Raw genomic sequence first — 22164 nt, forward strand, 5'->3', positions numbered from 1 at the left:
ACTTTTACAGATTATCTATAAAAAAATATGGTTTGAAAGCACTAGTGCTGACGAACTCAATGGCTAATTATTGATATTAAATAGTATCAGATTGAAAACATCATTTCAACAATATAGATAAGACACACATCATTTGTACAGAATTTGTTATATATAAAAAAACTCTCTATCCGGCTCTAAGAGAGCAGTAACCTTTCGCAATACCACACATACAAAGGACAAAACTTCTTGATCTGTGATATGATCTAATTCACTTTCAGGTAAATTAACATACAACAAAATCATTAATCATGTACATAGCAAAAGACGAAAATACCCCTTTTAGACATGGTAGATCATACCAACTTCTAACGTCGACGCGTAAGGCGAGGTCAGTGCGGTTCTTGGACCTCTAGTGTTCCTCCTAAGAAACTCGTACCCAACGTTAATAGCCAGTCTCTTCACCAACCCTGATCCATGCTTCGCTCTCATATACGCGTTCCCCATTATATAAGCCACGCCTCCCTCACGCGCCTCCGTTAGCTCCATCAGCTCCTCTCTCGTCTCCTTCTCTATCTTCGGAGTCTCCGGCACGACAAACCTCACTTTCTTCTTGACCTTACTCTTCTTCTTCTTCAGCTTCGGTGATAGGATCTCTGATGTCCCCGGCTTATCCATCTCGTCAACATCGCTTCCCTCCTCGAACCCTTGCATGTACGTTGAACAAGTTCCGACCACGGCCATTCTTTCACCCTCTCCGTTGGTCTCCACGACAGCGGTTTCAGCTTCTGAACGTACAAACTCGGCTATGCTACACACAAGATCGCCTTCAAACTCGATGTCGTCTTTATGAACATCGCGGTACCCATACCGCACGATGCAACGGTACATTCTAAACTGTTTCGGCCCAACGCGGCCCACAAGAAACCGTTCCTCGGGCCGCACGTGCGGCACGGGGACGGATTTGACGCAGAGGAAGACGAGAACCTGGTGGAAAGCAGGGAGGTTGGTCACGAAATGAGAGAAGATGGCCGGCACGCCGGAGACGAGCTCGGTGTGTATGAGTCCGATGCCGCGGACACGTTTGATCCCGAGGGTTTGGCCGAGGCTGAGGAGCCAGTTGACGGAGACTTTGTTTTGGACGTCGAACTCGTACCGCTTGAGCGTCCCGTAGTGCCACGTGCACATCGCGGCGAGGAAGCATAAGGAGAGGGCGATGGGGACCCACGCGCCTTCGAGGAATTTGATGAGGGAAGCTGAGAAGTAGAGAGACTCGATCGTGCCGAAAAAGAGGACGAAAGCGATGGCGAAGAAGATGTTCTTGTGCCAGCAGAGCACGATCACTAGTGACATCAGACATGTCGTCACCAGCATAACGGTTATTACCGCCAAACCTATAATGAAACATTATAAACGGTTACTTAGCAACTGCCTGAGATTTTTATCCAAAAAAACAAACCAAACCGGTATTCACCAATACCTAAACTGCTTAAACCGAACCAAGGATACCTAGATATACAAAATCCAGTTTATATAGTTAAAAATAATACTTATATTTAATTTTGAAATAACCAAATACCTTAAAAGTACTACATTTATAAACTAATTACCCAGAAAGAAAAACACTGAATAGCCCAATAGTTTATATTCAGTATTTTAAATTATCTGGATATCACTTAAGTATCCAAATAGTTGTATCTAAAACCGAATAATCTAAAGTTATCCAAAACGGAGACCAAAATTATTAGTCGGGTCTCATTATTTAAACCGAACCAAGAACCGGAAGAACTGAACCGAAAACCTAGAAAATCGGAACCGAACCCACATGACTAGTCTCAGACCACATTAAGTAGATTAGAGAGATGTTGAAGTGTTTATATATACCTGAAGCATTACCCAAACGCCTTGTGTCTCTGAAACCGATGGTGACAGCTAAACAGAGGATCATCAAGATCCAGTTGATCTCGGGGATGTAAATCTGACCGTGGATCTTGGACGATGTATGAACAATCTTCACTTTAGGGAAGCATCCCAACGCAGAGCACTGTTTAATGATCGAGAACGTTCCAGTGATAATAGCTTGACTTCCAACAACAGCAGCGAGTATAGCGATCACAAGAACAGGCCATCTCAACTTCTCCGGTACAGATACATAGAACCCAATATTGTACTCGCTCGCGATGGCATGATGCTGAGAGAGATACGCTGCTTGCCCCATGTAGGCGAGTATCAAGGATGGGTAAACAAGTGATGTAAAAGCAATCTGCAATGAGAACACGATCGAATCAACAAAATGAAACTTATAAGACTAGGAGTAACAGTGGCTGATCTAGAAATAATTTTGGATGGGGGTAAAAATATTTTATATATATTAAACTTTATTTTTTTATCTTACATAATGTAAAATTTATAATATTAAAATTCTTAAACTATAATCCATTTACCACATTTTCACTAGGTTAAAACATGGTAACAATCTGACTACAAACAGAATTATATTTATTTAGTTAATGATATATCCATTGGACTCAGATTGCTAACCTGGATTGAGAGTTGAGAGAAGTGACCGAGATCAGCAAACATAGCTTCTGAGCCTGTAATGCAGAGCAAGATCCCACCAAGAGACATCCAGCCTCTGCTTTGAGTTTTCTTGAGGAACTTGTACATGTAATAAGGAGAGAGCGCTTGATACACATGCGGGTTCCAATGGATAATGTTGTAAACACCGATGGCGCTAATGCACATTAGCCACAAGAGGATAACTGGTGCGAACAAGAACCCGACCCGGTGTGTGCCGTAGTGTTGAAGCGCAAACAAACCTATCAGGATTATACAAGCAGCAGGGACTTCTATATCTGCATTAGAAAAAGAAAACTTTAATTACTACAAGAGTCATTGTACATTAACGTTTTAGTCAAAGAGGTTGACACTAAGATCCAAACATGGGGTGGATGAGGATTTTCAGGAAGAAGATAAACGTTATAAACATCCACTTGGTCTGTGCAGAACAATCCAAAACGCTTATTCAATAGGCGTGGGCCATTAAACCAAACTGAAAGCGATGCCTATACGATATATTTAATTCGTGTTACGTGCAAAAAACCATGTCAAGCTATCTAATAAACAGATGGTGGGAGCAACTGGCTCCACGGTTTAGTAAAGAAACCAAAGACTTTCTGCAGTCTAACATTTTCAATTTTTTCTTAATGTCCTATGCTCACCTTTGTGCCCTTATTATTCATGTAAACTTTTTATAGAGCCCTATACACAACTAAAACTATCGCTTAAAATCATGATGCGGTCGGTCCCTTTGCCTATGCTTCGGACCGGCCATGTCTGCATATCCGGTTATGGGCATAAACATTGACATGTAGCCCCAAAACTTTTGAAGAAAATTACATAAACATAAGCTTTCAAATTAAAAAAATAAATAAAAGAAAAGTTATTAAAACTTCCATTAACTCGCCTACCGCCCCCACAATCTCAGAGCCGGCCTTAAACCCGAAAATGCTAACTAACACCTTCTAAGACGAAAGTGTCCATCACAATCACCATGAGTAACGTTTTGAGATGAAACTAATCAAAGAATAGTGTTAAAGAAAAAAACTCACACTTGTGATGCTCCTTGGCCGTTGAAAGCTCAACACCAGACACTGCAGAGAAAACTGTAATAGACAAAAAAAAAAAAAGAGACCAAAGTCAAAGAATGATCTTTGTCTTAGTCAAAAAAAAACAAGAACAAGTCAAAAGTTTAAACTTTTACCTGAAATCGCAGGCGTAAGAACACCGTCACCAATGACCATACAAGTCCCAATCAAAGCCAACACAAGCAAAACCTTCTGCAACACTCTCTGCTTCTCAAGCGTACTCTTCAACCTCGCCGCGAAACCCGTCTGAGCAGCCATCTCCAACGACGACGATCCGTTGTACTCGATGAGCTGCTCGTCCGCCAGCTGGCAACTGGGTAGCGAGTTGACCCGCGCGTGTCGACAGAGGAGCGAGTAGAGAGCGAAGGTGCCTCCTTCGCCATTGTCGTCTGCTCTGAGGACTATAAAGACGTATTTGAAGAGAGGGACGAGAGTGATGGTCCAGAAGATGAAAGACAGAACACCGAAGATCTCGTCGTTGGACTCGGTGTGGTGAATGTCTTCGGCGAATGTGCTTTTGTAGACGTATAGAGGAGAAGTGCTTAAATCTCCGTATACTACGCCTAGGCTCTGGTACGCTAATGTCAACACTGTTCTCCATGATTCCTTCTGCAAAATCAAAACGAAAGGTTTTGTTTTTTTTTTTTTCAAGATTCGATGATAACGAGGGAAGAGGATCTAGAGAGAGAAAGGAGAGGACTTTGAGATTGGATCTCACCTTGACGATGTTCTGATAAGTCCTTGATTCGATATCCATGGTGGGTTTTTGTGGATTTAGGCTCAGGAAGTGGAGAAGTCCATGAATCAAGAGAGAGAGTTTACAGAAGAAACTGAAACAGATGCAAAAAGAAAAAAAAACTTAACGAAACGGTTTTATTTCAGATGTTTGTTATTACCACTCAGAACTGAACAGGCTTTTGAGTAACCGTCTAACCGAGAATGGTTCGGAAAGAAGAAGTACGAAAAGAGTTTTAAAACAATTTTTTTTTTAAAAGGTAAAACGCGAGAAAATTCGAGAAAATCGTGAAAGGAGAACACGTAGAGGATGTTTGCGTATGGGTTTGTGGACAAAAAGGCAAGATTTTTATGAGAAAGAGAGCGACTTCTTTTGTTTTGTTTTGTTGGGTTAACCAACTTTGAAGTTGCTTATTACTTGAGAGAGAGAGAGAGAGAGAGAGAGATTAGTCAAACTCTATACGCTAATAACTTTACTTATAGTAATTGGGTCTGGATAAGCATGTAATCAGTTGACTGTTGATTCAACGAATGTGTATTGTTACTATATAATTAATTAAAAAGGTGTAATTATGAGGAAAATTAAAATGTGAAAGCAAAGTGCGTTGAGAGTGAAGGAAACGAGAAAAGTGTGGTGTTTTGATAAGTGGGATGTCGATTCATATCGTTTAAGCTTTCTATAAAGTGAATTTATCACATAACTTCAAAGAAAATGTTATGTTCAACTTTGAAGACAAATTATAAAGCGTGAAGAAAAGAAAAATAGTTCTTATTTTGTTTTTATAACAAAAATAATAATCATTACCAATGTTGGCTCTATTTAATCAAACCCCAACTTTACTAGTTCACTTAGCATATAATGATTCATTATTATTTAACTAAACCATTTTAAATATATAGTTTAGAATAAGATATATATTGAAGTTTATTATACCTCCTTGGTTTTTTCTCTTAGTATAAGATAAACAATATAATTAAGAGACAGTGGAACGAAAATGTAAAATATTTTTATTATAATTTTTGAATGTAAAACATGAAAATGCTTCAAACTCTGCTGATCTTATTCTGAAAAGTTAGGTTCAACTTTGATTTTCCCCCTTTTTGCCATAATTCAGTTAATTAGAGTTTGGACACATGTTTTGTCTGTCACCTAATTTTGAAAATGTCTTGTAATTTTAAAAGTGGACGATTGTGGTCATAAACGTTACTTGGTCATAGTATTGTTGTAATGGTTGTTAGTGCAGCGGTAAAAAACACATGTGTAGTTGAGATATCATGTTTTAATTTACAGCAACTGGCTGTAGAAAGAGACTCGTTAACATGTTTTGGCCTTGAACCCCAATTATACTCTTTTGTATTAAAACAAACCAAATATGTTTCTTTTTTAATTATGAGCATTGTAATTTTAAAATCAACTCACAACATATGATCATATATCTACCATTCCTCTTAACCAGTAACCAAAAAGAAACGTAATAATAAACACGCAAGCCTTATAATATCTAACATTCCCTTAATATTCATTCCCCACGAATTGGTGCCCTAACTAAATCAACTTACACATTAACTTTAATATTATTCACCTAACATATAGATGTTATATGATATTCAAAAACAGTCATGCGTTTCTCACTTGAGCAGCCATCTAATTATCAACAATATATGTATTTGCTTTTAGGTCCGGTGGTGGAATCTATAACAGAATAATTCTCTTTCGTAGCCACTTTTTGGCTAAAGCGGTATATTTATATTTACTCCACTAGAGAAATAAACCATGCAAATACATAATTCAATTCGAGGTTTTGTGTGGAGAGTAATGACCAGAAATGGAGACATATATGGGTCCTCTCTAATTTGAAGTTTTACATTTATTCCATTTTATATGTTACGAAAAAGGCCAAAATCAAGCTGACGACATTATCATCCGAATATAGAGATCCACATATTCGTGAATATCTGTAGTAATGAAATTAAATTGAAGCAGTCTGGAATTATTATTAAGACCATACATGTTGAACTTGTCTTTAACTCTACTTTATTATCTAAAGTTGATTAGTTTTCCTTTAGGTTCTTGTTGTTGTTTCGCTTTCTAACAAAGTATTCGCGTATTTTTTTTAGAAAACTAGCCCTCTTCTTTTTGTCAATTTGATTCGTTTTCAAACATGGAATGACAAAGCTTATAATAATAATAATAATCTGAATCATATTCTCATCAGCTTTATAGAAACCTTTTTTTCTAAATCAATTTTATAGCAACTTGTGTTGTTGTTTGGGGGTGATGAAGGGAACGAGAGTACTTACACATTCTTATCAAAAAAAAGGAGAGAACACTTGCAAATTTACAATTAAGCGCATGGGATATCAAGGTCATGACAGTTAGAACTTAGAAGCGATTATTACGGTTTGTCACTAACCGGATTCCACGTGGTCATCTCTGGATAAATTCGGAATCCCGGTTAATATGGAGTGCGATGTTAGACATTACACGTGTGTAAAGAACGTGAAGTGCCCTCCAGTTCCTGCAGAATCACAAACAAATAATTGTCAATGATTTGATTCTTTCTTATCTCCCTAATATGTCATATTCCAAGACAACATAAACTGTCCATTGCATGAATTAATAAACAACATATCCAGTAGAAAAATACGGTAATTATAACGACAGAACTATAGAAGTAAAATAATTACCTTTCACCTTGCTTGGATATCAATTACATATTTTTGTTAGTTCATCCATTTTTAAGAATTATTATAGTGCATCACATATGATCCACTACATAATATAAAATCGTAAATATAAGATAATATAATAATAACACCATAAATGCGTGGGTAAATTTGTATAAGAAAATTATTATTCATAGTGGGATAAACTATTTGATGACTCTGCAAATCACTATATAGTTTCCTACTTTTGTTAGGTAATTGTTCTTTTGTCGCTGCATCCCCTAGTTTGCGTCATTGCCATTTTACATATGTCATTACATTAATATCAACAATTTTGATATCTAATTAGTTAGATATTGACTTATTTAGCCGCCCGTGACATCATTGTTTGGTGGTTTTTAGTCCAGTTAAAACATTTCCAATGAATCTCTATAATTTCTCTATCTAAAAGAAAATAAAAATAATTATATATAGATTTGCTCCAATTGCGTTACTATATAATATAATTATTTTATTATAAATTATAACATAGAAGAATGTTATTATTTATTATAATTTAAAGTAACGCATCGTAACAAATTGAACTATATAATAAAATTACTCTATTTCAAAATAAAATATAGAGGAGATTGTAATGTTCCATTTGAGATTGTCTTAATAACATATAGACATTTGAAAAATACTAACACAAACCATTATACTTTATGTTTTTGGTTTCTATAATTTAGGTAGCTACTGTGTACTTTAAGGGGTTGCCGGGTTGGGTAGTAATTATTTACCATTGTGATAAACGTTATAGCACTTTGATGGTTAAAACTATTTTTACTTGTATTTCCCGACATGTTACTTGGTAATTACATTAAACATTTGCTGATGAATGGTGAGATGATCTCAAGACGCCAAGTTCACCACACCAACCCTTAGAGAGATCATACGCTTCATATAGTCAGCACTTATAATTTATTCTTCACATTTGAAATCCTACCTATAGTAATTCTATATCTTTCGCACGTGTTAAATTAATTGAATAAGACTAACTTCATTAATTTGCCATTTAAAATAATAAAAAGATGAAAGCATAAAATCTAAGAGTGCGTATAACTGCTTCAAAAACATTATACATAAAAATAATAATTATTTCTCGACCTGCTATATATCAGAAACCAGAATGAAAATAGATAATGAGATTCTGAGTATTCTGAACTTACCTTATCTAACTTTACTCTTGATCCGATAAAAGTTTGATCTGTCTATTTTTAATCATTTTTTTCACCGAGAGAACACTCAAATCTCGTTATCTTAAAATCTCTTCTTTTCTGTTTTATTCGGAAAGGCTTAAAGATAATAAAATCATATCATTTTAAATTTTGTTTTGAGAAACCATTAAAATTCCAAAATTTTATCTTATAATCTTCTGTAATTCAGCCTTTATAATATAGTATTATTAGTATAATCATCCGTCCCAAAAAAAAAGATTTGAATTAAGAATGAAAGCAATCCTTATTTAATTAAAAAAGAAGAAGCAACCCTTATTTACAACTACTATACTAGATCACCAGTTTTTGATAACCTTTTTTAACTCGATCATTTTCGTATCTCTATCTTGTCTTCGTTAGTCTAATCTGAGCATTTACAAAACATTTCAAAAATACAACACTAGTATTTCCAAAATTTCAGGTGTTTGATTTTTACTTGCAAGAGTTTTCTTCCCCAATAGATGGGCCCTTACGATAATTGCTCCCTCTAGATATATAAAACATATGTTTCATTCATATGGTTGGACAATATTGTCGCTTAACGATTATATACACTATCTTCCATCCCTTTTGGTTTCTCCTTTTTAAAAGACGTGGGAAGCATTTAGAGCCACAAACAAGGATCCCAGATATAATAGTAGCAATTACATATTAACCTAATTGATATTATAATTGTATTGAAATCCTCCAAGCCGACAAATCTTATGATGTAATCGTATCCGACAACAATATTTCTTGGATCAATAGTGATGCGGGTAGCATCTTATATCTATTGGGTTTAGTTTTCTAATTTCCTTTTTATTCTTGTTCTGGATATAATTAGTATTCTTAATATTAGAAAGATAATGATTAAAGACTTTAGGATAGAAGGTTAGATCCTAATCCTTAAGGACTTAGGTCTTTTCTTATTAGTATAAATAGTGAGCTCTTGATTTGTAAGAGACACAATTTTGATTAATATTTTATAAAACTTAGAGCTTTGTTTTACAAACATCTCTTGAAATCCTTGCAATCGGCTAGAACATAGGTGTTCTCAACGATCACAAGAAGACTTTGATCTTAGGCATTCGCAGACTAAATAGGATCATCGTGTTATCGGTTACTAAAACGGTACTTCCGCTCCGTTAGTTGGTATCAGAATCCAGGAGCTTTAATTTTTAATTAGGGCTCGATCCAATGTCATCTCAGATGATGACACTTCGTAATCCTATAAACTCCATAATATCGCAAGCTATAACATTTGCCGTTGATGGTGCACTAGCTAAACATCAGCATAAACAGCGAGAGTTATTACGTGATTTCATCGAAACTACTGCCAGTGTTTTTATTCGACAGCAAAGACGGCGTACTACTCAAATTTTTGGGGAGGATGACGAAGATGATGTTCTTAGCAACAATTTATCTGCAAATACAAACAACAGCCAGAATCTACTTCATGAATTGGAGGAACCTCACGATCAAGTTAGAGACTTCGTCGGGGCGCCAATATATGACGATTATGACGATAATTTTTGCAGGGAGCCATGTCACAAATCAGACATGATGGGAAAAGAAGAAGACATGTCTCTAATTGATATTCATGAGATTAATGGTAATATGACGAGAGAGATGCATCTTGATAGACCTATCGTCACTAGCAACGTGGGGAGCTATTACGTTCCAATCACAAACCTGACGGACGAGCCTATCTATGATGTTTCTGATGATGAAGTATTTATAGATTCCAACTACTGCAGAGATCCGCTTTTCATTGATGAATATGAAGTTCAAGGCTCCAACAAAGGAGGTGATTTTCACGTGGTAGTTGATGATGGTAATATATGTGTCCGCAAGGAACATATAGATTATGGTTTGAGAGAAAAGGATTGTCCGCAACACTTGCGTCGTAAGCCACCTGATCGTGATCAAAATAAAGAGACCTCATATGTAGGTACTTTTGAAACACAAGAAAGAAGAAGCATTGGCTCTACGTATACGAAGTTGTTAGAAGAAACGGGGAGTGTTCTGAAGTTGGATCATGGTCATCATGATTGTTTAAGTAAACTATTTCTCATGGAGAAACATGCAATGGAGTACAAAATCAATTATCTTAGGGAAGCTGTTGCCTTGGAGAAAGAGAAAAACATGAATTTGGAGCATGAACTAAACGAAATACATAAACAAATCCGTATGTTAAACAAAGGATCTTCAACTTTAGATAAGATTCTAAGCATGGGAAGAACAGAGAAGTCAACAATTGGTCTTGGGTATCAAGGAGAGTCATCAAATTCACAAACAGTTTTTGTTCGGGGTAAATCTGCTGAACAAAATAAAACAAGGGTTGTTTTGAATGATGAGTTTTGTTGTGATACCATGAGTGGTCCGCTGGAATGGATAGTTTCAAAAAAATCTCTAGGAACAGAGAATGGGTTGTATCGAGTCATCACTGCCAGTCAGCTGACTGGTTCGAAGGACATAAATCTCGCAGCAACATATCTTGATGCGAAGTCAATGGTTGCACACCTAAGAGTCTGTGAACGTTCATGGAAATACGACGGAGGAACATTGTACGATGGCCTTGGAGTTACACCTGTTTCGTTCAGAGGCATACAAGGTCCTTTATTTTCTAGGGAAAAGACAATGGATCCAGTGTTACCAAACAAGGAAATTGTTCATCTGTATACTCCAATTTGCCTAGACAAGTTGGTAGTGTTCCAAACAGTGGCAAAGTTATCTGGTGAAGTTTCCTTTATGGACGTAATGTTTGTGATTTATCCCACGAGTTCTACTTGGCTTGTGTATTTCTCAAGAGGATCATTGCAAAATTTCGTCATTCTTGGAGTTGATATGTCTTATTGTCGCCATCAACACGTATGTGCTATCATGCATTCTGACAATCTTTTTTTGGAAAAAAAGAAGCAGCAGAGACGAGTAAATTTGTTGCCTCTTATGGGTAGTGTGATGTTTTACGTAAGAGATTTAAAGGCAATAGGCAAAGATGAGCAAGTGAAAGTCCAAATAATTACTTGTTTGGTCAGTCTCTCATGCTTACGGTCATGCCGTTGGTCTTTTCGCCGTATGCAGAATGTGAAGTGGATTTTTGAATGGGTGAGGCAGGAGAACAAGTTATGCTGGAGTTTTATATTTCGTGCCACTGTCTCTCATGTTGATCTTTCAGTGGATCTGATCAAAGTGGAGTTTGAGAGAGTACGAAGCTATCTTTATTTCGTCGCTTATTCTCGGTGTGTGTTGATGTCTTTTAGCTCAGATGTGGTCTTAGTCTTTAAATACATGGTGGAACATAGGTTTGTGTTGGTTTACTCTACAATCTCTTCGCCAATCAGGGGGAAACATAAGCATTTAGATGGACGAATAGAAGCCTTTGATATGATTCAATTTGTTTGGGTGTTTGGAGCGTATAAGACCGTCACGTTTCTTGAGTTGCAACGTTCAATTCCATTATGGACCCTGTGTATCCACTTTAATGTTGTTTCCATCTACGGCATATTACGGTCTTCAGCTGTGTGGCCTCTTTCTCACATGGACGTCACTGTGCCATTAGTAGTCTTTCCTTCTCAGTGGCCACAAATTGAGTTGCAGTGGGGAGTATCTAAGAGGAAAGTTGAGGTTGTGCATAGTCCACATACGGGTTTAGGTTGCATATTTGTGGCATTAATTTGTTGGAGTGACTTTTCTTGTGAGTCAAGAAACTTGGGGGAGTATCCTAACTCAGACTTTCAACGTGTTTGTGAAGCTGCTACATACTTTCCCGTAGTCAAGCAAATATTTTCACCGTCATCTCGCACGAAGTTCTCTATGGTTATGTGGGCTATGACAAGATCAGTGGGTCATAAGCTCATTTGTGGTGTCGTGTTAAAAATTTTCAAGTCAACACATCGCCTATTACCTAACAAGAACACTCGAAATATTTTCTTGAACGACGTAACGAGGTGCACGTTTTACGTGGGATGGGATCTTATTCATTCGGTTGAAGTCTCTTCTGAAAATCTTGACCTGAGAGACAAGGTGTTTCACAGGAGATTAGCAATATACGATGGAGAACTACAGCTAGTGCAACAAAAGAAAAGCGTTTGGGTGGCCTATCAATGTGGTAGTCGCACGTTCTTTGTGATCAAGGAAGGGAAAATGTTTTCTTTGGTGAGACAATCGTGGAGTTCTTTGGCCTTAGGATCGGCGTATCCGACTGTTCACCTTTTGCCTTCCGTCTCATCCTTACATCAACTACACCTGAGAGTTTTTAAAAGAGAGTTCGACATCGTGCTTCTCATGAATCTTGAGTTCGTCGTGGTTATCCTCGCTGCTATTAGTGAACAAGTGGACGTTACAGTGGTTCATGTTCAATCTCCTACAGTTCAAGTGGAACCACTCGCTCATGGGATTGCTCCGGACTTCAAAAGAAATAGTGTGCAGGCCATGAGGTCTGAAGGTTCTTATGGTAAGCTAAAGGTGAGGAAGATGGGACCATTGGAGATTCTTGAGAAGTTCAATGCAAACGCCTACCGTCTTGCATTGCCCCCGCGTGTGCATACAACTGACGTTTTTAACGTCAAACATTTGCTAAAATTTGAGCCAGATGATGTGTTACTGTCCGGATTCGTGGACGAATCTTTCAAAGGGGGAGGGACCTGATGCAGCGTAGCATCTTATATCTATTGGGTTTAGTTTTCTAATTTCCTTTTTATTCTTGTTCTGGATATAATTAGTATTCTTAATATTAGAAAGATAATGATTAAAGACTTTAGGATAGAAGGTTAGATCCTAATCCTTAAGGACTTAGGTCTTTTCTTATTAGTATAAATAGTGAGCTCTTGATTTGTAAGAGACACAACTTTGATTAATATTTTATAAAACTTAGAGCTTTGTTTTACAAACATCTCTTGAAATCCTTGCAATCGGCTAGAACATAGGTGTTCTCAACGATCACAAGAAGACTTTGATCTTAGGCATTCGCAGACTAAATAGGATCATCGTGTTATCGGTTACTAAAACGGTACTTCCGCTCCGTTAAATAGTCACTACCATCAGGTCATGGAGACATTCACAATTTACAATCACCCTCGATATGTTTGTCACTTCGTTACGTAACAAAACAATCTAGGATAATTAGTTGAAAAATTCTACATATATTCGTTACTGCTTACCTGTGGGAAAAATAAAACATCATCCCATCCTCATCTTGCATTTTGTTTTTTGAATGTAAAATTTATTCAGACAAAAAAACATGCTTAACTATTCTAACAGAGTTTGCTGATATTATAAAAAGGATAAAAATGAAACTATAATTGATTAAAAGAATGCGCTCCTAAGTGTAAAGTATAATATAATAGATATATTATTGTGTTGTGTGTGATAAGAGAATACAATATGCATATATATAATGGTAACATTAACATAATGTTAACACTAGATAATGCTAACTTTCTTAAACACTTAATGTAAATATGCTAGAATATCTCGAGAGTAACTTGTTCTTTAAGTCTTTTCTTTTAGTCTTGAGGGTCTTCATGGGTTTCACAGGCTTCACAGACTTGGTCCGTAAGATACATATCTTCCGGCCCAACATATCTCTAATACTCCTCCGCACGACAAACGTGGGATGCAACACGCAAATCTGCAATCACAAAGCAGACCACGTATGTCGTGGACACTATGTCGAGGAAAACAAATCAGTAGATTCCTTCGGGAATAAACTTCAACTTAGACAAAGAGGGATGAAATCTTCAGCTCTTCTTCGGTCTTGACAATGAGAATACATCTCGTGGGCGCAACTACAGCTCCATAAACAATTATCCTTGACTTGGACAGTCCATAACACGGACTAAAAAAAACTGACCTAAGAATTTGAGCGTTTAACTAGAACTCCCCCGTAATGGTTAAACTATAACCAATAAATCCCAAACTATGAGAAAACAACTCTTGAGAAATTCTAAACTATAGAAAAATCTCAGATAGAAAATAACCCATGTGAAACTACAAACCTTACCCCTCAATAATTCTCAAGCATTCACCAAAATAGAAAAAAAAATAAATCCTTTGACTTAGATAAGGTACTTAACAAAACCCTGATACTTATTATTAAGAAGTATCCCTAATGAGAGAACTTGACGTATACGTTGACGTCTTCGTCTGGATCGTCGCCACCACCTTCTTTGCCATCATCAACACCACCGATGGTAAGCATCTTCGAAGTTTAAAACTTATAACGCGGAAGCTTAATTTTGATCCCTAAGAATCGAGTGCTCTGATACCATGTAAAGTATAATATAATAGATATATTATTGTGTTGTGTGTGATAAGAGAATACAATATGCATATATATAGTGGTAACATTAACATAATGTTAACACTAGATAATGCTAACTTTCTTAAACACTTAATGTAAATATGCTAGAATATCTCGAGAGTAACTTGTTCTTTAAGTCTTTTCTTTTAGTCTTGAGGGTCTTCATGGATTTCACAGGCTTCACAGACTTGGTCCGTAAGATACATATCTTCCGGCCCAACATATCTCTAATACTAAGAGACATGTATCCTCGTCCCAAGCCAAGTAATTAGGCTATCCTTGAGACTTTGAATTCCCATTTCCTTTAGAGAACACAATATGTTCCTCACAACCTTATCAATGAATTTGCCTAGTAGCTAGGATCTTGTGGTGTCTCTTCATTTCTCCTTTGATTCCTCTACCTCCATAGGCTATGGACAGCAGTTTGAAAGGCGTATCTTGCAAGATACACGTGTGTTTGGTCTGGTGATCAACCTGATATGAGATCAATGAGAGCATTCCATTCAGTTGTAAACTTATCCAGAAGCAGCCCTGATGCTACATCTTTCCAGACTTTTTCTGAGTAGGTGCAAGAAAAGAATAGGTGTTGCCTAATTTCTTGTGCCTCCTGACATAGAACTCAAGTAGCATCAGCAGTACTATTCCAAAGGAGGAGCCTATCTCCTGTTGCCAATCTATTATGAATAGCCAACCCCAGGTTGTGAATGAGTACTTAGGTGTTGAATTGGTGAACCAAACACCTTTATACCATTCCTATCTCATCTTGTATTTAATTCCACCATGTAAAGTTAATCTAAGGTGCACGACTGGAAATCAAACATGATTGATGATTTACGTAAGATTATCACGATGAAAAAATAGTTATGTTTTAATTGCTGATGTGACGATCGATGTGAAATCATACACATGTGTAGTTAGACGGTGAACGTCTTGTTATAGTTATTGATATTCATGACCTGTTACCTATTAATATACGCCTAGATAACATTTGTTTTACTAAAAGTCCCATTATATAATATCATCACTTTATTTAATAGCAGATAGTTTCTCTCTTCGTAACCATTTCCAATCCACCTCTACTATAAGGATCTCTAAAATAGAAAAAAACAAAAAAATAAAAATTTTACTCTAATGTATTCATTTATAATAGATGAATTTATAATAGATGAATGCTATATTTACCTTTATAAATAGAGGAATACTATTTATAGAGACAAATATAACATTTTTATATTATAAAAAAACATAATAGAGCAAAAAATTATATCTCTATTTTTTTTTCTATTTTAAAAATTTATATTATAAAGCTGAGTTGGATATGTCCGGCTTTTGCATCAATCACACTGTGTAACTGCACACAAAAAGATTCAAATCGTTAAAAAGATGAGTCATTTAACACAAGCATGATATGAACTGATTGCTATAGTAGGCGTAGCGATTATTTTTTACTACCTCTCGAAGTTGTAAAACCGTAACTTGACCGCGCTCTCATTAGCATCGTCTGGGTTTACAGGTTTCTTGAAATCAACCCAACTTAGAAACAATGTCTTCGATGATATTCATGTGAGGCCATATGCTTTCAGCTTCTGTTTGTGCACACAGCTCCACGTGGTTGTAGAGCTCTATATATGTTCATCACTGGCTCAAATAATGGTTTCTCAATAGCTCTTCTGTGGTTTGTTTTCAACTCCACTAGGGAAGAGAGAGATCAACATTCTATCTTATATAAATTTGAAGAAAAGCACCATTTTCCATTGATGCAATATTTAAGATTCTATCTTAGTAAATTGTTGGAGACCCTTTGGCATACTCTGCGAAGGTTTGTATATATGTTTTAACAGATTGTGGTCATAAAAAAATAATCCAAAATATGGTATGGCATGCAGTAGTATAATGGAATCTGCAAAGTTTTACCATGATATACCAAACACATGCGATGTTTTACCTAAGTTGCGTACATCCAGATCTTGCTCGTAACATGTTTGTTTTGAATTTAGATTACCAACAAGCTGATGGTCTAGTGGTAAAAAAATGTCTAGTGAAAACTGTCATTCGGGTTCAATTATTTTTGGAAAAAAACTATTTACATTGCTTAATACCCGGCAAATAGGTGAAAACCATATATATATATTTTTAATTTAGACTACATACAATACAATGATTATGTTTATTCAGCGGTTTAATCGATATAAAAAAAATAATGAAAAAATAAACAATGATGTGAAATAAACATAGTTTAAAACATTTCACCATATTATAAGACAAAAAAAATTCACCATATTAAATAAACAAAAGATAAATACCAACGCACCATATAATTATTTCATTATTAGTTTCCAAAATCAGCTTTTTATTTCATCATAATTAATATTGGTTATTTTATGATAAATTATTTTCATATTTAATGATCATTTTCATGTGTTACAAATAGAGGATAAAAATCTGATTTATTTAATTTGGACATATTAACATATTTTAAATATTTTGGGAAATAAATCTTAACAATAGCTCTTTTAACACTTAAAATTTTGTTAGTTACATTTTTGACAAGAACAAAATGTATTCAGCTTTTAATTATTTAATTTAATTTTTATTTAAAATGATTAATGATATATAATCACAAGAACAAACATAAAGAGAAAAGTATATAAAATCAAAATGATGAGATATGATATTTAATTTTAGTAAACAAAACCAATATAAAGTATAAAATTTAAATTTGTACTGAAAGTGGAAAAAGTAATAACAAGTATCAAAAGGTAAGAAAATAAGATGTTGAATTATCAACCATGTTAGATATTATTATATGTTATGTCTAACCTACAAATCAAGTTTGAGATTTTACTTTAAATATAGGGCAAATCTCCAAAATAGCACATTTCTAAGTTTATATCAAAAAAATAGCACTCAAAAACTAAAATGACCAAAATAGCATTTTATATTTTGAAAAATTTAAATTTTTTTATTTTTCAAAATTTAAAATCTTATCCCCAAAACCTCACTTCTCAACTCTAAACCCTAAAACCTAAACTCTAAACCCTAAACCCTAAATTCTAAACCCTAAACCTCACTCCTTGAGTGCTATTTTTGTGACTTTTGGCCTTGAATGCTAGTTTGGGAACAAAAACTTGATTTAATGCTATTTTGGTTTTTTTCTTTTAAATATAATAATATATCATCTATAAAACAGATAAACAAGACAATAAATATTATATAGCACACTATTTATGCGTGTAAGCTAACCATTGTGGACAATTGGCCATGTCCTCCTCTCCAATAATTGCTTAGCCAAAACCAAACGACAGCGTTTAGCCGATTGCATACAGACAAAACCACACCGTTTAGCAACTATCTCCATTACGGTTACGCAATAACTTGCACAAAAGTCAACAACTTTCCAAATGGGCTCCGCCGGAAAACCCGCCGACGACATCTCAACCGACCCGGAATCAGGACCGGAGACATCCCTCCTCGGATCAACCCCCAAATCCCCACCCGACTCCTTCCACTTAGCCTACATCATCTACTTCACCCTCGGCGTCGGCTTCCTCCTCCCATGGAACGCCTTCATCACCGCCGTCGACTACTTCTCCTACCTCTACCCCTCCACCTCCGTCGACCGCATCTTCGCCGTCGTCTACATGCTCGTCGGCCTCTTCTGCCTCCTCGTGATCATCGTCTTCTACGCGCACAAGAGCCTCGCTAGCTTCAGGATCAACCTCGGCCTCGCGCTCTTCGCCGTCTCCTTGCTCGTGATCCCTGTCTTGGATCTCGTCTACGTCAAGGGGCGAGTCGGGTTGTACGTTGGGTTCGATATCACCTCCGTCGCTGTTGGCCTCTCCGGTGTGGCCGACGCGCTTATGCAGGGGGGTTTGATCGGTGTTGCTGGTGAGATGCCTGAGAGGTATACGCAAGCTGTCATCGCCGGAACTGCTGGCTCCGGTAAGAAAGTTTAAACCTTTAACAGAAAGTCTCAACCTTTAGTGGATTGTTAACTTAGAAAGGTTTGATTTTTAGGTGTTCTTGTGTCTCTCTTGAGGATCTTGACTAAGAAAGTTTCAACCTTTACTGTTACATTGTTAATATAGAAAGGTTTTAATTTTTTTTAGGTGTTCTTGTGTCTCTTGAGGATCTTGACTATAAAAGTTTCTACCTTTACTGTTAGATTGTTAATTTAGAAAGCTTTTGAATTTTTAGGTGTTCTTGTGTCTCTCTTGAGTATCTTGACTAAGAAAGTTTCAACCTTTACTGTTAGATTGTTAATTTAGAAAGGTTTTGATTTTTGTTTTTAAGGTGTGCTTGTGTCTCTGTTGAGGATCTTGACTAAGAAAGTTTCAACCTTTAATAGAAAGTTTGAACCTTTACTGTTAGATTGTTAATTTAGAAAGGTTTTGATTTTTTTTCTTTTTAGGTGTGCTTGTGTCTCTGTTGAGGATCTTGACTAAAGCTGTGTACCCACAAGATCCTAATGGGTTAAGAAAAAGCGCGAATCTTTACTTTGCTGTGGGGATTGTTGTTATGGTGATCTGTGCTGTGTCTTACAACTTAGCTCACAAGCTTCCTGTGATCAAGTTCCATGAAGAGCGCAAGGCTCAAGCACTCAAAGAGAGTCAAGAGAACGGTTCTTTAACCGGACCAATGTGGAGGAAGACGCTTTGGCAGATCGTGACGAGGATCAAGTCTCATGGCTTCGGGATCGTGCTTATATACATTGTGACGTTATCGATATTCCCTGGCTACATCACTGAGGATGTTCATTCTGATCTTCTCGGAGATTGGTTCCCTGTCCTGCTCATTGCGGCTTTCAATGTCTTTGACTTGGTTGGGAAGTCGTTGACTGCTGTTTACATGTTTACGGATGAGAAGATTGCGGTCGGTGGGTGCATCGCTAGGCTGTTGTTTTACCCTCTCTTCTGGGGTTGCTTGCATGGACCGATGTTTCTGAGGACTGAGATACCTGTAGCGTTACTGACGTGCTTGTTGGGGCTTACTAATGGGTACTTGACAAGCGTGTTGATGATTCTGGCTCCGAAGTCTGTTCCATTGAAGCACTCTGAGACGGCAGGTATTGTAAGTGTGCTGTTCTTGGTTATTGGTTTGGCGTCTGGGTCGGTCTTGGCTTGGTTCTGGGTTATCTGATTCTACCAATGCTTTTGTTGGTATCTGTATTTGTATTCTTTAAAGCTTTCAAGAAACTAAGCTTCATTAAATTGTGAATCGTTTGTTTTTTTTTTACTTCAGTAAAAACTCTTATTTTAACCTCTTTACACCAAGAACACATTAAGCTGAAAGCAGACAGAACTGCACGTGGGTTCGGTCATTAAGATAAGTGTAATCATAGATTGTGGAACCTTCTTAACGTCTCAGGGTCTCTTGATTTAGTCATGCCTTTCTCCAGAGCCATTTCAATGAACTCCATAAACCAGTTTGCAGTTTTGTCCTCTTATCTCCTTTGCAAGCCTTGCTGTGTTGCACATTCCGCACAAGCGGGGGGTTTCAAGCATGATGAAAGACTCTTCGTCTCTTGGTTTCTGATTCTCATTTCTCAGCTCTTGTGTCTATGCTCTCTGCTTCAATGGATGTGATTTGGGATATGGTTTGTGCCATCTGTTGGTGAAACTCCATGAACTTTAGATACACTGAACGATCAATAGAACAAGAAATGTCCGTAGAGAGGATTTGAATGGACTAAAAACAGAAGCTGATACATTGTTCCTCTTCGCCTCTCTATCACAGACAGACACTTCTGCTTCTCGTAACCACACAACTCTCCCGGTCCACTTTCACTCAAACCCCTCCGCCGTAAGAGCATCTCACACCGTCTCTTAGCCGGCGTGGACCGGTCAAAGTCCAGGGATTAGTTCCTGGTGGGTTTGGTTCCTGTTTTCATACCGTTGATCAGTTTTTGAAGTACTCCTGGCGCCAAAGCCACCATCTTTGTTGAGATTTAGCTCGAGAAGAGTGGTTCATAAGTTCAAGAAGTAGCTTTTTGGAACGTTGTGACGGTTGAACTGCTGGTAGATCTCTGTTTCTGTTTGAATTGTCTAATTAATAGTATCAGTGAACGTTTTGGCTTTACGAATATATTGAATGCGAAGGTGAGTTAAGGTCATTGGAGGAGTGATTAGCTCAGAGTTTGGTCGATGTGATGTGTAATTAGCCAACTTGAGGAACCAAACTGTGACACAGGTTAACAACCACTCCTACTAACCGAATTTCCATAGTGTGAGATTCAAGACTAAACACATGCGCCATATTGCAAGAAAATCGAACTGTTTCAATATATATTTCTCGAGTAAAACTCTTTAACAAAAATGAGTAGTTTTATTTCAAGGCAGAATTGATGAAGAAATGAAATCATCAAATTGAAGATGACAATAGTATAAGAGTAAACAGAACAAAGAAGCCCCTTTGAAGAAATGTTATCTTAAAACCTTTGGGGAAAAGAAACTGCAGACCACCGATGATGAAACTAAGTTTGTTGTAAAACTGGAGTCAAAAACTTGGAGGCCATGTTATAGTGTCGTTCCAAATCCTGCAAAAACACCAAAGTGCATAGACATTGATGAGTCAATGTGCAAATTGACTAACAAAACTCTGGTCCAAAGAGCCTGTCAGATATGAAATCAACACATAGTTTCAGATAAGGTTTACACTCGCGTCGGTTAATGGCTAACAAAGGCCAAGGTAATGGTGTGGAAAGACAGGCAGACAAATGATAAGGTCCCAATCCATCAATAGTACGATAGAGAGAGAGCAACTTATTTCAACTCAATTCTCAAAACAGATAAAACATGCAAAGAAAAGGAAGGGTTTTTACAAAGACCAACACTTGATATGGCATGGCATGTCAAGCAGATCTTTTACTGAACCTTTATCAACTGAAACTACTTTTATGGAAACAGATTGAAAAAATCGCATCTAAACATACATGAGCAAAGATGCAAACTTTCCTCGTTTCCAAACAAGAGACTAAGAAGACAAGTAAGTAAGAATACCTTCAGACAAGCAACCCCAGCTTTGATTGCTAAGAGACAGCAACGAAGTGAGTAAAGCTGAAGCAGTAACGCTATGTAAAGGTAAAAGCGAAACCCCTGCACTCAGCTCAACAGGGACCCTGAAACACAACACACAAACAAACCCCAATTAATTATACATTTCGTGCAGAGAAATTTACAACCCTGTTCGAAATCGATTTGCTTCACCTTAGAGACAAAGTTTTTATACACTCAGTTTTACGGTTTTCGAAGCTGACCTGGAGGATGTGAGCCTGCGAAGTGAGGAGCGAGATGAAGTAGATGACGATGATTCATTCGCGAAAAAGAATCCTGCTGATTTTCCGACACTCGGACCAGAAGATGATGCTGCTGAAGAACGACCGAAGAGTGTTTTTCCTGATAGCTTAAGGGCCCTTCTCACGCCGTTGGCCGCCATTGTTCCAACTCCTCCTCCAAGTCTTCGGTGACTGACATGGTTCTGATTTGACTAATGTGGGGTTTTAGTTCGGGTCGGGTTAGATCTCGGATTGGTTGGATCCGTCAAAAGCCTACTTCGGCCCATACTGCAAACCAGCCGAGCTTTTCCATATTGTATATTC

The 22164-nt window shown here is 37.0% G+C and overlaps 3 protein-coding genes across 3 annotated transcripts; 1 reads left to right on the plus strand and 2 right to left on the minus strand.

Annotated features, from left to right (window-relative positions):
- Positions 1–91: 91 nt before the first annotated feature.
- On the minus strand, positions 92–4770 carry LOC106394715 (potassium transporter 6-like). The gene is made up of 6 exons (XM_013835283.3): positions 4345–4770; positions 3743–4235; positions 3591–3644; positions 2521–2834; positions 1864–2242; positions 92–1373 (listed from the first exon to the last, which is right to left on the minus strand). The coding sequence occupies exons 1-6, from the start codon at positions 4381–4383 to the stop codon at positions 322–324; spliced, it is 2331 nt and encodes a 776-aa protein (XP_013690737.2). The 5' UTR covers positions 4384–4770; the 3' UTR covers positions 92–321.
- A 13020-nt stretch (positions 4771–17790) lies between these two features.
- On the plus strand, positions 17791–19829 carry LOC106394690 (equilibrative nucleotide transporter 1-like). Its single transcript, XM_013835262.3, has 2 exons — positions 17791–18509; positions 18979–19829. The coding sequence occupies exons 1-2, from the start codon at positions 17969–17971 to the stop codon at positions 19704–19706; spliced, it is 1269 nt and encodes a 422-aa protein (XP_013690716.2). The 5' UTR covers positions 17791–17968; the 3' UTR covers positions 19707–19829.
- A 994-nt stretch (positions 19830–20823) lies between these two features.
- On the minus strand, positions 20824–22038 carry LOC106420971 (protein NUCLEAR FUSION DEFECTIVE 6, mitochondrial-like). The gene is made up of 3 exons (XM_013861810.3): positions 21823–22038; positions 21566–21684; positions 20824–21102 (listed from the first exon to the last, which is right to left on the minus strand). Exons 1-3 carry the CDS (start codon positions 21999–22001, stop codon positions 21083–21085), a joined length of 318 nt encoding a protein of 105 aa, XP_013717264.3. The 5' UTR covers positions 22002–22038; the 3' UTR covers positions 20824–21082.
- Positions 22039–22164: the final 126 nt, after the last annotated feature.

This window comes from Brassica napus, chromosome A2, assembly GCF_020379485.1.
Source record: "Brassica napus cultivar Da-Ae chromosome A2, Da-Ae, whole genome shotgun sequence".
Lineage (NCBI taxonomy): Eukaryota > Viridiplantae > Streptophyta > Magnoliopsida > Brassicales > Brassicaceae > Brassica > Brassica napus.